The sequence below is a fragment of the Pseudophryne corroboree genome, chromosome 1, assembly GCF_028390025.1.
Source record: "Pseudophryne corroboree isolate aPseCor3 chromosome 1, aPseCor3.hap2, whole genome shotgun sequence".
Taxonomy (NCBI): domain Eukaryota; kingdom Metazoa; phylum Chordata; class Amphibia; order Anura; family Myobatrachidae; genus Pseudophryne; species Pseudophryne corroboree.
The window spans coordinates 1,146,419,800-1,146,432,764 of NC_086444.1; the positions used below are offsets into that span (position 1 = coordinate 1,146,419,800).

A 12,965-nucleotide genomic window follows, 5' to 3' on the forward strand; every position below is an offset into this window, starting at 1 on the left:
CAGCATGTGCAAACAGGGTTGGACTAGTCCACAGGGGTACACTGGAAACCCCTGGTGAGCCCCATTGCCTGAAGGTCCAGGACTATGGTGTATTTTCTACAGTGCACTGCTATTAATCTTGCACTTTATCATGGACTATATTTATCAGGAGGCCCAGACCATGCAGGCCCTAATGGTAAGCCAAGCCTCTGTGGTGGCTGGCCACATCCCCTCTGGAGGCTGGCCACACCCTTAAGCATGGGCCCCTACCACTGCATTCCCCCAGTGGACCCCATCATACCCCAGTCCAACATTGTGTGCAGAGCTTATTGCAGGAAAATAAGGCATATGTCATGTTTCCTATTGTGAATATGAAAGGTAGCCAGCATTCACTAAACAGCCAACCCGCACCTGTCATCTCCACATGGTGGAGCCAGAAATGTTCTCAGCTGGGCCAGTAAAGGTGAAACTTAGCTTCGCCTCAGGGTATCCAGCGACATCACTGAGACGTAACCTGTGTTACAGCTGACATTTACCAGGAAATGTTCCGTCCATAACCTCTGATCCACTCTGTATTTCTGCACTCTGGCCCTCATTCCGAGTTGTTCGCTCGCTAGCTGCTTTTAGCAGCATTGCACACGCTAGGCCGCCGCCCTCTGGGAGTGTATCTTAGCTTAGCAGAAGTGCGAACGAAAGATTAGCAGAACTGCTACTAAATAATTCTTTGCAGTTTCTGAGTAGCTCCAGACCTACTCACATATTGCGATCAGCTCAGTCCGTTTAGTTCCTGGTTTGACGTCACAAACACGCCCTGCGTTTGGCCAGCCACTCCCCCGTTTCTCCAGACACTCCCGCGTTTTTCCCTGACACGCCTGCGTTTTTTAGCACACTCCCGGAAAACGCTCAGTTACCACCCAGAAACGCCCCTTTCATGTCAATCACTCACCGATCAGCAGAGCGACTGAAAAGCGCCGTAGGATCCACAGCAAATCTACTAAGTTTTTAGTTAAATAACTAAGCACATGCGCCCTGCTTGCCTTGCGCATGCGCATTTTGCAACAAATCGCAGCATAGCGAAAATCGGCAACGAGCGAACAACTCGGAATGACCACCTCTGTAGTCAGATTCAGGCTGATACCTCACAGTAGAGATAATAAGATATATGGCAGATTATTTTATATAAACGGTTATTGTAAAGGGGAACAGCACCTTTGATTCACAGTGTAGATAAATCCCTATAAAATCCCTACAGGTCTGACATGCAGGGAACACCACGGTGTCTTGAAACATCGTAAGAAAACCATCGATGGCTGAGTGCTGTGCAACCATCGGAACAACGCTGCTGATGTTTTCTCAACATTAGGTGCAGTCATCGATGGACAAAAAAAAAAAAAAACACCACTTACCAGCGGTCATAGAACATTATAGGTTGTTTGCAAACATTCAATGGTTGATGCCATCCCTACTGAGCAAGCATCTGGTCCAGTACACAGGATAATGGCTACACAGTGGCCAGTGAAGAGCAGGTATCAGACTAGACTCACTCATAGACTTTAAAGTTATGAGACACTCTTTATGTGCACCCATGGCCAACACACAATGGGGACAGCCACCAATCCAGTATGCATGAGAACACAGCCCATCAATTCAGTAAGCCTTAGGCTGAGCCAGTAGTAAATCCAGACCAATGAGTAACTCAGTTTGCACACGGTCCCTTGGAGACTGGAGAGCAGATGTGCACCTTTACATGCACTGCCCTAACCATCCAATGGTTCGCTGCGCATCTAGCGTAGGCCATAAGATGAGGCCACTTTGTGCAGGCCATAGGTGCTCTTACCAGTCTGCGGAATGAAAATAGCTCCTGGCTCCCCTAAAAAGTGTTCAATCCAGAAACAATTATATATAATTCAAATTAAGAACATATATGCCATTAGCGGTCCACGAAAGATACCTGGACAGAAGGATGCGGGTGGTGACCTTTTTTGGTGCAGTGGCAGCAGACAGAAGTGTGAAATAATGGCTGCGTCACTTCTCATGTTCTAACATGGCAGAAAATAATTAAAACAAAACATTCTGTAAGAATATAAAGAGAAGACACGAGGAAACTCAGCCAGGATTTAACCCCTTTGCTGCCACAAGGAGTAGAGAATGGTATCCTACCTTACATATTGCAGCGGGCCAGCAGAGCATACTGGGAGCTGCACTTTACACATGGTGTATACCCACTACTCCGGACGCTTATCAGGGGTTTATATAACGACCTTACCCACAGTACCTCTCCTATTTCTCCTAATCAAAGTGCATGAACTTGGTTTTTGTGGAATAAACATAAAGTAAAGCATTCAGCACTGGTTGCAGAAGCAACTATACACAAAGGAATTATAAAGTCATATGTAGGTGGAAAACCACTTTAATCCACAGCTAACTGACCATACTGGTCACAGATAGAAGGGTAGAGGGCGTTCGCCTATTCCTGATGTCATTTCTACAAACAAACCGGTCATTGTCCTATTTTCACTCCAATAGTCCAGACCTGATTTCATGCATACAGCTGAACATTAGCGCATGGCGTCCTCAACCTATAAGGGACAAGGCCTCACCAGCCGCTCACTATGGCTCTGTGTGATCCTGTGGGCACCAACAGTCTACGGGATTGATTGAGAGGTGAGCGGCATTCCGATGCTTCCGCAGTATTTCCGAGGGTAGTTGTTGTGTGTATACGCCGGAGCAGCAGTGTGCATGTGCTGCGGTTCTGGACGCAATGCCCTGGACACCGCTGTCTTATTGACAGTCAGTTTGGGGGAGGGGGTGCGATTCAGAAAACTGGGGCACGTCGACTCTGCTTTCTGAGTGTGCGAGGCCAGCGACTGTATCTTCTAATGCAATCGGCACCGTGGTTGTGGTGGCCATTCTGAGTAACCTTAGGGTGATCTGATGCAATGTGTTCAGCTGCAGCAGCGGATCACAGAGCCCACCCGCTGCAGCCTTGGCATAATCTCGCACAGCCGCTGTGTACAAATTCGCAGCTGCTGTGCTACAGCTTCCCGCCTCTGAATCAGCCCGGATTTTGGTAATTTTTTGCCCATCCGCATTTTATAAAAAAAGTTATAAAAAAAAAAATCATGGCACTGAATGGCAGCAAAGGGGTTCGTTAAATACAATAAAAAAACATAAATAAAGCAAAAATTAAAAGTTTTCCTTTAATCCACAAATATAGCTTAAAAAATAAAAACCATACAAACAGTATAGACAAGTCGTTGCAGTGCTGCTTCCTATGAGAGACGGCGTTTGGTATAGAGCTCGCAGTCGTTGTGCATACCTGTCTACGGAATAACATTAGGAGGTGAGTCTCCCCGCAGCACTGTACACACCTAATGCCGCTAACACAGACTGTGGCTTTAAATACTTTCAGTCATTCAAAATAACATTGTGTGCACATATAGGCATATTATATATATTATATATAATCAATATACATATGCGCACACGCACGCAAACACACCGTATGCATTGGAGTGGTACGATTATGGCCTTTTTGTACAATACACTTATGTGAAAATATACATCTTAACAGAATTCAAGTAGAAATGTACAAAATCTGTAAACTCATACAGAATTCTTTGTTTAATTTATAATACACCTTTACAGTTTATAGATACAATAAAATATTTGCAGTTTAATGCTCTAAGATTTGATTTTTTTGGCTATTGGACAGTGGTTCATGGTCTGGAGGCGTCTTCCTCTTCATCACTGTAAGATTTAAAGCAGACCTAGAAGATGAAGAAGACGACTGTTAGAGAAACACGTTCTAGTGATGCTTTAGCAGCTATTATTCATTCAAACATCTCAGATGTGTCTTCTTAAAACTGACCCATAGCACGAAATGTTAAGTGAAAGAGTGAAATGTTAAGGATGGAAAAGAAAAGACACTACAGTCAAATACCCCATTAAACATTATTTAAAGGTTACACAGCTGCAGGAGGTGGTCCATCTCAACAAACGGGTTTAAATGACGGTACCCTGGCCAACCAGCAGCGGGGGTCTGTCAAAATACTTTTTCTTCCCATACATAGTTCTCCGATGACTCAAGAACCTTATAGTTACCAGAGGATCCTTTTGTGGGTACCAAACCCATGCAAACCTCTGTACTTTATTTAATATTAGAACAAATGGGTTTTCTTTTTGTCTTATTGGTATTAACACATTTTAGTCAAATACATCCATATTGTAGACTGTATAGACTGTAATCAAGAACATATACAGTATGAATTTAATAAAATATACTATTTTAACAGTATTTGTGGGTCCTGCGTACCCCACTCCGATATGTTACTTTTAAAAGTTCCTGATCACTAAATACACCTTGGATCACCTCAATAATCAGGAATGACCGACTACTGCCAGCCAAGACCATTTGCTCCACCTATTTTACAGATCCTTTAGGAGACCAATTCTGTGGTTGTGCCTCCATGCATTTACTGTATAAACCACGGGTCCAAACAACTATCTGTGGAACAGCATTTGGGTTATAGGTTCACTCCTGAACTGAGGTTCGGTCATCTCACGCTAAAACATAGAACTGATCCCATCTGTGAGTTTTGTAATCTAGTGTGCCTCTTCTTGGATTCAGCACTCCTGGAATATACTTTCTACTGCACAGTGCATCAACAGAGCCTGAATCCAGGGGTGCTCACACCCTGTGTTTATACTCCATATGGCACCAACAAAGATTGATAATCCCAGCAGTGCCCTCACCCCATGATTATACTCCACAGGGCACCAACAAAGACTGATAATCCCAGCAGTGCCCTCACCCCATGATTATACTCCACATAGCACCAACAAAGACTGATAATCCCAGCAGTGCCCTCACCCTATGATTATACTCCACAGGGCAACAACAAAGACTGATAATCCCAGCAGTCCCCTCATCCAATGATTATACTCCACATAGCACCAACAAAGACTGATAATCCCAGCAGTGCCCTCACCCCATGATTATACTCCACAGGGCAACAACAAAGACTGATAATCCCAGCAGTCCCCTCATCCAATGATTATACTCCACATAGCACCAACAAAGATTGATAATCCCAGCAGTGCCCTCACCCCATGATTATACTTCACATAGCACCAACAAAGACTGATAATCCCAGCAGTGCCCTCACCCTATGATTATACTCCACAGGGCAACAACAAAGATTGATAATCCCAGCAGTGCCCTCATCCCATGATTATACTCCACAGGGCAACAACAAAGACTGATAATCCCAGCAGTACCCTCGCCCCATGATTATACGCCACATAGCACCAACAAAGACTGATAATCCCAGCAGTGCCCTCACCCCATGATTATACTCCACATAGCACCAACAAAGACTGATAATCCCAGCAGTGCCTTAACCCCATCATTATACTCCACAGGGCAACAACAAAGACTGATAATCCCAGCAGTCCCCTCACCCAATGATTATACTCCACATAGCACCAACAAAGACTGATAATCCCAGCAGTGCCCTCACCCCATGATTATACTCCACATAGCACCAACAAAGACTGATAATCCCAGCAGTGCCCTCACCCCATGATTATACAGTACTCCACATAGCACCAACAAAGACTGATAATCCCAGCAGTGCCCTCACCCCATCATTATACTCCACAGGGCAACAACAAAGACTGATAATCCCAGCAGTCCCCTCACCCAATGATTATACTCCACATAGCACCAACAAAGATTGATAATCCCAGCAGTGCCCTCACCCCATGATTATACTTCACATAGCACCAACAAAGATTGATAATCCCAGCAGTGCCCTCACCCCATGATTATACTCCACAGGGCAACAACAAAGATTGATAATCCCAGCAGTGCCCTCACCCCATGATTATACTCCACAGGGCAACATCAAAGATTGATAATCCCAGCAGTACCCTCGCCCCATGATTATACTCCACAGGGCAACAACAAAGCCTGTATAGACCGATTCCTAGCAGAAAGTCCTGAGATTTCAGTGAATTAGCACATAAATTGGTAGCAGCAATGTTTGGTTTTGCCTTACTGAACATTTTATCTTTACATTTTTCTACTAATCTCAGCATTTACAGAATTCCGCACTTTATCACATTTATCCCTTCATCTAATGAGCGGCTCTTTAAAGGTAAGAGCAGTAATAGCAGGAAAACTGACCAGCTGTAAAGGTTGTGCTTATTTAAACCTGCAATATACAGTAGAAAGACCTTCAGAGCAAGAGACAATAAAATTAGATTTCCTGTATGGCTACAGTTGTACTGAATATCACATCTGATTAGTCTCACCCCTCTCCTGAACAATCGATGGAAGAAGCTTCTCTTTGGTCTAATGTTCGGTTTGCTCACATCCAGATCTGGCGACAAGCAGCCGTCTGTCTCATAAACATTAATATCTTTAAAACATTCTGTTTCTATCATCTGTAAGAAGGAGAACAGCAGAAACTCAGAATAAGTACTAATGAAAAAGCACAGAAAGTGTCTGGACTTTGTCCTATCTCACAGCACTAGGGTGGTCCCTGTTCTGATGCGCTTACCCCCCTCCTTCCCCAATCTGCAATGACATCTCCAGCTGTATTGAAGGAGAATAGGACATACAGTGATGATGCAGTTGTTGGAGCAGGAGACATGCAGTCTGGGTATACACATGGAACATTTATCACCTGAGCTGTGCTTTTGCCTGACACTGGTCATACCTGTGGGTGAACAACTATTGCAAATCTGGGGTATTGTAGGTAAGGCCAACTAGGCTGGTCCTCAATGTTGAACTAAAAAAAATACTTTTTCCAGGCACACCCGCGTTTGTGTCTGACACGCCTGCGTTTTTACACACACTCCCCGAAAACGGTCTGTTACCTCCCAGAAACACCCACTTCCTGTTAATCTCTCTGCGGTCAGCAGTGCGACTGAAAAGCATCGCTAGACCTTGTGTGAAACTGCAATGGCTTTTGTGAAAGTACGTCGCGCGTGCGCATTGCGCCCCATACGCATGCTGCGAACGAAAGCAGCTAACGATCAACTCGGAATGACCACCATAGACCCGAGAAAGACAGACAAACAAACAGAGATAGAGAAAAAAGAGAAAAAGATAGACAGAAAAAAGATAGAGAAAGAGATACTACAGACAGATAGATAGAATATACTGTCCTGCAAGGTGCCACTTACAGGACTTGTAAAGAAAAAAAAGAGAACCTCAGCTATAATCCAACATTTCAGAATTAACTCACTACTCAGAGATTCAAGGTGTAGCTAAATTATATGTAGATATATATATTAAGATAGATAGATAGATAGATAGATAGATAGATAGATAGATAGATAGATAGATAGATAGATAGATAGATAGATAGATGTTTGAAGCAATATGATTTTTATTTTTTTTCAACGCTATGTAGCAATTGTGTACATGATCCCTAATTTATTTTGCTATTTACACAAAGAGGGACATAAAACGTTGGCTCATGAAGCAAGCTTCTGTTAGTGTGTGAATGAAAAGATAGAAAACATAGCGTGTCAGTACCTCTTGCTGCCAGGGGATGGAGACACTGCCCGTCACAAACTTAGAGTAGAAATCATCATCTGTGGTATCCAGATTTACTCCTTTCACAGTAGAAAACTGCTCAATGTCCAGCACATCCTTACAATACACAGCACGCGGCTGGAGGGGACACAGAAACAAGGCTTTACTGACAGCCTCTGTAATACAGGATTGCAGGATACCTTTAAATAAAAGCCAGACACACTGACTATTGGAAGGGTTCGCTAACACAGAGCTACAAACAGCCTCAAAATCTATGAATGGGTTAACTCAGGAGAAGGTCACTGCTCACCTTTTCCTGTGGTGACCAGAGCCCTTTGTGAAAGAAGATGTATTGTACAGTACTTGAAATTTTGACTAGTTATTTGCCAAGTCACTGTATAGCCTCAAGCCTTAATATTCTCTCCAGCCTTATCCCCCCAAATCTTGCATCTCTCCAACCTCATGATGCCCTCCCTCCCTGGTCACTTCAGTCTCATTCCTCCCACTGTTTCTCTCCCGACTCATGCCCACTTCCCGTGTCTCTTCAGCCTCATGGTCCACTGTTTCTCTCTGATCTCTGTCCCCCTCCCCTTCATCTCATCTCTCCTATCCAAACTCCCTCTATATCTCCCTCATCATAGTGGAGGATATGGACTCAAAATAAACCAGCCATCCTGTGATCATAACATACCTGGAGTCCATCACAACTGAGGGACAACGCTCATAAAGGACCACACATGTGGTCACGGTCAATCTACTAATAATGCCAAAAAATCAGTCACTGTACAAATCCATGCGGTGAGATGAGGTAATAATAACATAGTATATATTATTAATAAAAGTGTTTATATGTATGTTCTCTATAAACTCAGGAACAACTGAACTGATTTAGATCAGGTGTTCACTATGCGTGCGGAAGTTGAGGCTGCGTCACTACCAACACACACCGGATAAAGACGAAATGTGTGGAAGTGAGACAAACTCAAGTCTACGCCTACAGCGCTCCCGGTCCCATGGACACTGCTCCCTATGTATCGAACGTGTCCATGCGTTCTTTAAGAATTTTCATATTACTACATCTTCACTATACAATCGAGTTCCTAAACTCACCTGTCCGGATTACCCCCACATGAATTGAATTTAAAAAAGGATATTCCAATTATAATGTTAAGGGATTTAAAGCCACGCCAACTTTGCTATGGCACACGCTTGTCAAAAAGACGTTTGTTGGCTAACGTCATTGAGGCAATCATCCTGACAGCAGCAAGTGAAATCACGTTTATCCCCAGAATCCCAGTGATTCCGTCAGATTTGCTGTATGAATTTAAGCGATTACAGTTTCCCGGATATGTTTTGGAATGACAATAAACAAAGCTTAAGGCCAGTCCTTTAATGTCACTGTGGACTTGTGCAGTGAAGTCTTCTCACATGGGTGGAGATGTACTAAGCAGTGAAAAGAGTGGAGAGGTGAGCCAGTGGAGAAGTTACCCATGGCAGCCAATAAACTGCTCTATATAATTTTATAGTATGCAAATTATAAAAGTTACTTCAATGCTGATTGGTTGCCATGGGCAACTTCTCCACTGGCTCACTTCTCAACTCTTTTCATTACTTAGCACATCTCCCCCATGGACAGTTATACGTGGGTCTCTCCAATATCAATCAAATCATACTCATAACTAATGACAGTAATAAAACACGTCATGTGGTTTACAGTGAGATATTTACAGGCTGAATGAATTGGTAAACAATAAGAAATTTTCATTACCTACCAGTAAATCCTTTTCTCGTAGTCCATAGAGGATACTGGGGTTCCATTTAGTATCATGGGGTACCAGACTCAGTCTAGGAAACTGTGCCCAAGGAGACGGACATACTTTGAAAGAAGGATAGATAAAGATAGTGGTGAGATTCCGAACCAGCACACACAAACAGAGGAAAGCTATGCTAACCAAACTTTAAACAGGAACAGCAAGTTAACAACACTTAACCAAGTAACAGTGCAGGAAAAACGAAGCACCAGGTAGGCGCCCAGTATCCTCTACGGACTACGAGAAAAGTATTTACCGGTAGGTAATTAAAATCCTATTTTCTCTTACATCCTAGAGGATACTGGGGTTCCATTTAGTATCATGGGGATGTACCAAAGCTCCCAAACTGGGTGGGAGAGTGCTGAGGTTCCTGCAGAACTGATTGGCCTCTGAGGACCTTCAGTCTGGTCAAAGTATCGAACTTGTAGAACTTAGCAAACGCGTTCGAACCAGACCAAGTAGCCACTCGGCAGAGCTGTAAAGCCGAGACACCCCGGGCAGCCGCCCAGGAAGAACCCACTGACCTAGTAGAGTGGGCCTGTACAGATTTTGGAACCGGCAAACCTGCCGTGGAATAAGCATGCTGGATAGTGAGCCTGATCCAGCGTGCAATTGTCTGCTTTGAAGCAGGACACCCAATTTTATTGGGATTGTATAGAACTAACAGCGAGTCGGATTTCCTGTGATGAACTGTCCTCTTTACGTATACCTTCAAAGCCCTCACAACATCCAAAGACTTTGAAGTAGCAGAAGTGTCTGTGATAATCGGAACCACAATAGGTTGGTTGATGTGAAACGCAGACACAACTTTCGGAAGAAATTGCTGACGAGTTCTGAGTTCAGCTCTGTACTCATGAAAAATTAAATAGGGGCTCTTGTGAGACAAAGCCCCCAGCTCCGACACACATCTTGCTGAAGCCAAGGCCAACAGTGTGACGGTATTCCACGTAAGATATTTTACGTCCACCTCCTGTAATGGTTCAAACCAGTCCGATTGGAGGAACTGCAGCACCAAATTGAGATCCCAAGGTGCCGTGAGAGGCACAAAGGGAGGTTGGATGTGCAAAACACCTTTCAAGAACGTCTGGACCTCAGAGAGAGAAGCCAATTGTTTTTGAAAGAAAATAGACAAGGCCGAAATCTGGACTTTTATGGAGCCCAGACGGAGGCCCACAACCACACCTGCCTGCAAAAAAAGAAGGAAACGTCCCAGATGAAATTCCACCACAGAATAATTTCTGCTCTCACACCAGGAGTCCTATTTCTTCAAATACGGTGGTAATGTTTAGACGTTTGGCTTGGATCATAGTCGGTATAACCTTGCTATAGATCCCTCTTCTGGCTAGAATCAGCTGTTCAACTTCCATGCTGTCAAATGTAGCCATGGTAAGTCCTGATAGACGAACGGGCCCTGTTGCAGAAGATCATCGCGAAGAGGTAGAGGCCACGGATCTTTGATGAGCATCTAAAGAAGGTCCGTGTACCAGGCCCTTCCTGACCAGTCCGGAGCAATGAGTATTGCTTGAACCTTTTCCCTTTTTATTCTTTTGAGAATTCTTGGGATCAGAGGAAGTGGAGGAAACATGTACACCATCTGATAGACCCATGGAGTCGTCAGAGCGTCTACCGCCACTGCCTGTGGGTTTCTCGACCTGGAAAATACTGCTTGAGCTTCTTGTTGAGACGAGAGGCCATCATGTTGATTTGTGGATATCCCCACCGATGTGTCACGCACGCGAACACTTCTGGGTGAAGTCCCCACTCCCCCGGATGCAGGTCGTGTCTGCTGAGGAAGTCTGCTTCCCAGTTGTCTACTCCCGGAATGAAGAACGCCGACAACGCCACAGCGTTTTTTTCTGCCCAGAGGAGAATTCTTGACACCTCTGACATCGCTGCTCTGCTTTTCGTTCCGCCCTGTCGGTTTATGTATGTCACTGCCGTCACATTGTCCGACTGGACCTGAATGGCCTGATCGTGATGAAGAGAAGAAGCCTGCAGAAGGGCGTTGTATATGGCCGTGAGTTCCAGGATGTTGATTGGAAGGATGACTTCCTGACTTGACCATCTTCCCTGAAACTGCACCCCCTAGGTGACTGCTCCCCATCCTCTGAGGCTTGCGTCCGTGGTTAACAGGATCCAGTCCTGAATTCCGAACCTCCGACGAGGTGAGAAATCTGTAGCCACCACAGAAGGGAGATCCTGGCTTTTGGCGACAGACGGATCCTCTGGTGCATGTGAAGATGTGATCTGGACCATTTGTCCAACAGATTGAGCTGAAAGGGTCTTGCGTGAATCCTTCCGTATTGAAGTGCCTTGTAAGAGGCCACCATTTTCCCCAGAAGGCGAATGCATAGATGCACCGATATCCGGGTTGGCTTCAGGACATCCCGAACCATCAACTGGATTACCAATGCCTTTTCCAACGGAAGGAACACTTTCTGTGACTCCGTGTCCAGCATCATTCCCAGGAATGGGAGCCTCCGTGTTTGCTCTAGGTGAGATTTCGTAAAGGTTCAGAATCCACCCGTGATCCTGAAGAAGTTTGGTTGAGAGGCCAATGCTGTCCAGCAACCGCTCCCTGGACGGCGCTTTTATCAGAAGATCATCCAGGTACGGAATTATGTTCACTCCCTGCTTGGAGTATAAACATCCTCTCTGCCATCACTTTGGTGAACACCCTCTGTGCCGTGAAGAGACCAAATGGCAGGGCCTGGAATTGGTAGTGACAGCCCTACAGTGCAAACCGTAGATCAGCCTGATGAGGCGGCCAGAATGTGAAGGTACGCATCCTTGATATCCAGAGACACTAGGAATTCCCCCTCCTCCAGACCTCAGATCACCGCTCTCAGAGACTCCATCTTGAACTTGAACACTCTTAAGTACGGGTTCAAGGACTTGAGGTTCAGAATCGGCTTTACTGAACCGTCCGGTTTCGGTACTACAAACAAGTTGGAATAGTACCCCTTGTTTTGCAGATGAGGTGGAACTGGAACAATGACTTGAGTCTGTACCAGTTTTTGGATGGCCTGCTGTAAAGTTATACTTGCCTCTTGTGAAGCTGGTAAGCCTGATTTGAAGAATATGTGAGGTGGGAGCTCTTGGAACTCCAGTCTATAGTCCTGGGAAATAAGATCTATTACCCAGGGATCCCGGTACGAACTTGACCAGATGTGACTGAAGAATTTTAGTCGGGGTCCCACCTGGCAGTCTTCCAGGCATCGCGGTCCACTGTCATGCTGAAGGCTTGGAGGAAGCAGAGCCTGAGCTCTGTTCCTGAGCACCTGCAGTTGCTGGTTTACCCCTTGCGCCTCTGGAGGCCGTAGAAGCACCTCTGGATTTTCCCTTAAACTTGGATGTCCGAAAGGACTGTAAATTTGAAGCTGAATAAGCTTTCTTGGCTGGGGGAGCTGCAGAAGGAAGATACGTAGACTTGCCCGCAGTAGCTTTGGCGATCCATTTGGCTAGTTCATCTCCAAACAAGGCCTCTCCTGTGAATGATAGGCCTTCCACGCCTTTCATGGAGTCCGCATCAGCAGTCCATTGGCGTAGCCACAAGCCCCTGCGTGCTGACACTGCCATAGCGGTGGTGCATACATTAAGCAAACCAATCTCTTTTATGGCTTCCA

The 12,965-nt window shown here is 45.0% G+C and overlaps 1 protein-coding gene across 4 annotated transcripts in view; it reads right to left on the minus strand.

Annotated features, from left to right (window-relative positions):
• Nucleotides 1-3,154: 3,154 nt before the first annotated feature.
• Nucleotides 3,155-12,965, minus strand: part of GRK4 (G protein-coupled receptor kinase 4) — a 402,980-nt gene continuing 393,169 nt past the window's right edge. For all 4 annotated transcript variants that reach the window (XM_063924349.1, XM_063924369.1, XM_063924340.1 and 1 more), the window contains 3 exons: nucleotides 7,529-7,666; nucleotides 6,298-6,429; nucleotides 3,155-3,749 (listed from right to left, as the gene is read on the minus strand). In XM_063924349.1, coding sequence (XP_063780419.1) covers nucleotides 3,699-3,749; nucleotides 6,298-6,429; nucleotides 7,529-7,666 — 321 coding nt within the window. In that variant the 3' untranslated portion in view covers nucleotides 3,155-3,698. The remainder of the gene's footprint in view (nucleotides 3,750-6,297; nucleotides 6,430-7,528; nucleotides 7,667-12,965) is intronic.